Here is a 2,500-nt window from a genome sequence, read left to right as displayed (position 1 = left end):
TAACCTGCTGTTAAAGCAATATTAGTTCATTGATTCGCTACATTTTGGTCCACCCAAAGATATGACAAAAAAATATGGTCATAAAGATGTGACCACATTTGCACACACACACACGTACACACACAGACACACACGCACACACACACACACACGCACACACACACGCCCACACACACACACACACACACACACACACACACATTTAAAACACACAATATATACGGAAGGCAGGAACAGACACATGTGCCTACTCACTCGCATGTAAATCCTTTTATAGTTGCCGTCATAAAAGGCTTGAACATTTCGTAGACAAACATGTTTTTCCTGTGGTCTAATAAAATGCAAACCAATCCCTCAGATGGCAGGACTCGGGAGGGGCCGGGCCCCAAAGAGACGCCTGCCAATTAGAAAGCAGTTAAAAGGGAAATGAGAAATGGAGGGAGAGAGAGCGCTGAGGAGAGAGGCTGGGAACATGAGGGGAGCACAGCATGGGACGTTTCAAGAATGCCTATTCTTCTTTGTGTTCATCGATGTCTACGTTTCCAAGCCGGTCATGGAGTTCATGTTTATAGGAGTATGTCCACAATTTTTATATGGATAATTGGATTGATTTCTCAACAGGACAGCGTCCATGAGGTCCGAGGTTCATAAAAGCCCTCGTCTTATAGATGTACACTTCATGCCTGTACTGGTTCAAATGGACCCATAGCTACACACACCAAATGAAATTGGACCTTGGAATTAATACATAATTAAAGTCTGCCAATAAAACCGTACAAAGGAAATATAAAAATAGAATGTGTGTTTGCATCTGAAATGGTAGCCCACCGCCCAGGACCCCCCCTCTACTCACCACCTGTAATTCGGCCCCACTGGAAGCCCAAAATGAATTAGGCCAAGACAGGAACCATGGACAATCAACAGGATGCACAAAGTACTGCATTAGCAGCTGAACTTCCTCTGAACTGCTCTCTCTCTCTTTTTTGTTCTGTCGCCGTCTCTCTCTGTCTGTCTCTGCCTCTCTCTGTCTCTCCCTCGGTCTCACCCTCTTTCCCTTCTTCTTCTCTTCCTGTAGCACCCTCTCCGGTGACAGTGATCCGGAAAGAGAGCACATCTCGGAACAGCATCTCCCTTTCATGGCTGGAGCCAGAGAGGCCCAACGGAATCATCCTGGATTACGAGGTCAAGTATTACGAGAAGGTGAGTGTGTGCCCGCAAGAAAACAACATCACTCGGGCTGTTTCAAGGGAGCCACTTGGCACACCAGCGCCCTCTCTGGCAAGAGGGTGTAGCGGGCACCACAGAGCATTGGCATCTTGTGTCGATTAGTGTGATACTATTTGGCACAAGGGGGACGTTGCTACAGAACCCCCATTAGAGGCAACATTTTAGAAGAAATTTTCAACCTTTATTTTGTTCAAAGAATAATTGTGTTGTGTGCAAAATATATATATCATCTTATTTGAACAAGTTACTATCTCACAGTATCCCGCCTGTGCGCGATTTATTAAGTAATTGAACGGGATGTTTTCGGGTTATTGTTTGTGTTACCATGTTGGGAACTCATTAATACCAACATGTGGAAGTCCGAAAGGAAATCCCTGTGCGACACACAGACAATTATGTCACATCAATGCAGCTTGAATCCCAAACACAGGTGATTCCTGTCCAAAATCGATACAAAAAAATATCACATCCTCTATGAGAGACAGAGAGTGCACAGAGGTGAGATTGCTTTCCCGACAGCCAGCCAACAGCCAGCACTGACCAAAATGAATTAAAGAGCTTGATTCCCTGGGTTGAATGAGTCGTGAGTGGATTGCTTTCATTTGTTTGACATTTTCAAACTTACATTTTGAACAAAAAGTGAAAACTTGCAGCGAAAAACTAACATCATGGCACTTTAAGGCATTGTTGGTGCCAGCTAGCAGAGGCAGTGACCGACGGAAACAATGGTGACTTTGTCACAACCAGATGTAGCAATGTTGCAACATGACTGGTACTTCTGCAACTAATCTGTGACTTTGTGTGTCTGTTTCCAATGCCTCTCATATCCTTTGGTCTTCAATAAACCTCAACACTATTGGTGAAGAAAGTAAAAAAAACATATTTTTCTAATCAAGTATCATGGAAACATATTAAAAATAACGTCCTGCTCTACACTCAATGCCCTTCAGTTTCTTTATCCTCTACTATATTCACTTCACTTCTTCTGATTTATTTTGACGTTTTCACATCTCACACTTCCTCCCCTCTCTCTCGCGCTCTCTCTCTCTCTCTCTCTTTATTTCTTTCCCTCTGGGCTTACACTCTGGCCAATGGAGACGCATTTTATAGCTGACACTAAACATGTCTGGATGTTTCTCTTTGTTTGTAAAATTAGTGCAGAACTAACAGCACCGCCTTTCACACACTCATGGCCACGGTGCGAGTGGTCTAAGGCTAGGCTCTGCTAATTCCAAGTCGAAATTAGTCACAGAGTTTGATCATTGCCGTGGTT

General features: G+C 43.8%; 1 protein-coding gene across 3 annotated transcripts in view; it reads left to right on the top strand.

The window, feature by feature from the left end:
• The window catches only part of epha3 (eph receptor A3), a 74,255-nt gene that overhangs the window by 42,450 nt on the left and 29,305 nt on the right, over nucleotides 1-2,500 (top strand). For all 3 annotated transcript variants that reach the window (XM_084478594.1, XM_084478593.1, XM_084478595.1), the window contains exon 7: nucleotides 1,076-1,200. In XM_084478594.1, the coding sequence (XP_084334720.1) occupies nucleotides 1,076-1,200 (125 nt within the window). The remainder of the gene's footprint in view (nucleotides 1-1,075; nucleotides 1,201-2,500) is intronic.

Source organism: Micromesistius poutassou (assembly GCF_964030765.1).
Source record: "Micromesistius poutassou genome assembly, chromosome: 14".
NCBI classification, from domain to species: Eukaryota; Metazoa; Chordata; class Actinopteri; order Gadiformes; family Gadidae; genus Micromesistius; species Micromesistius poutassou.
The sequence above is the reverse complement of the archived record's forward strand: the minus strand, read 5'-3'. Positions and strand labels throughout refer to the sequence as shown.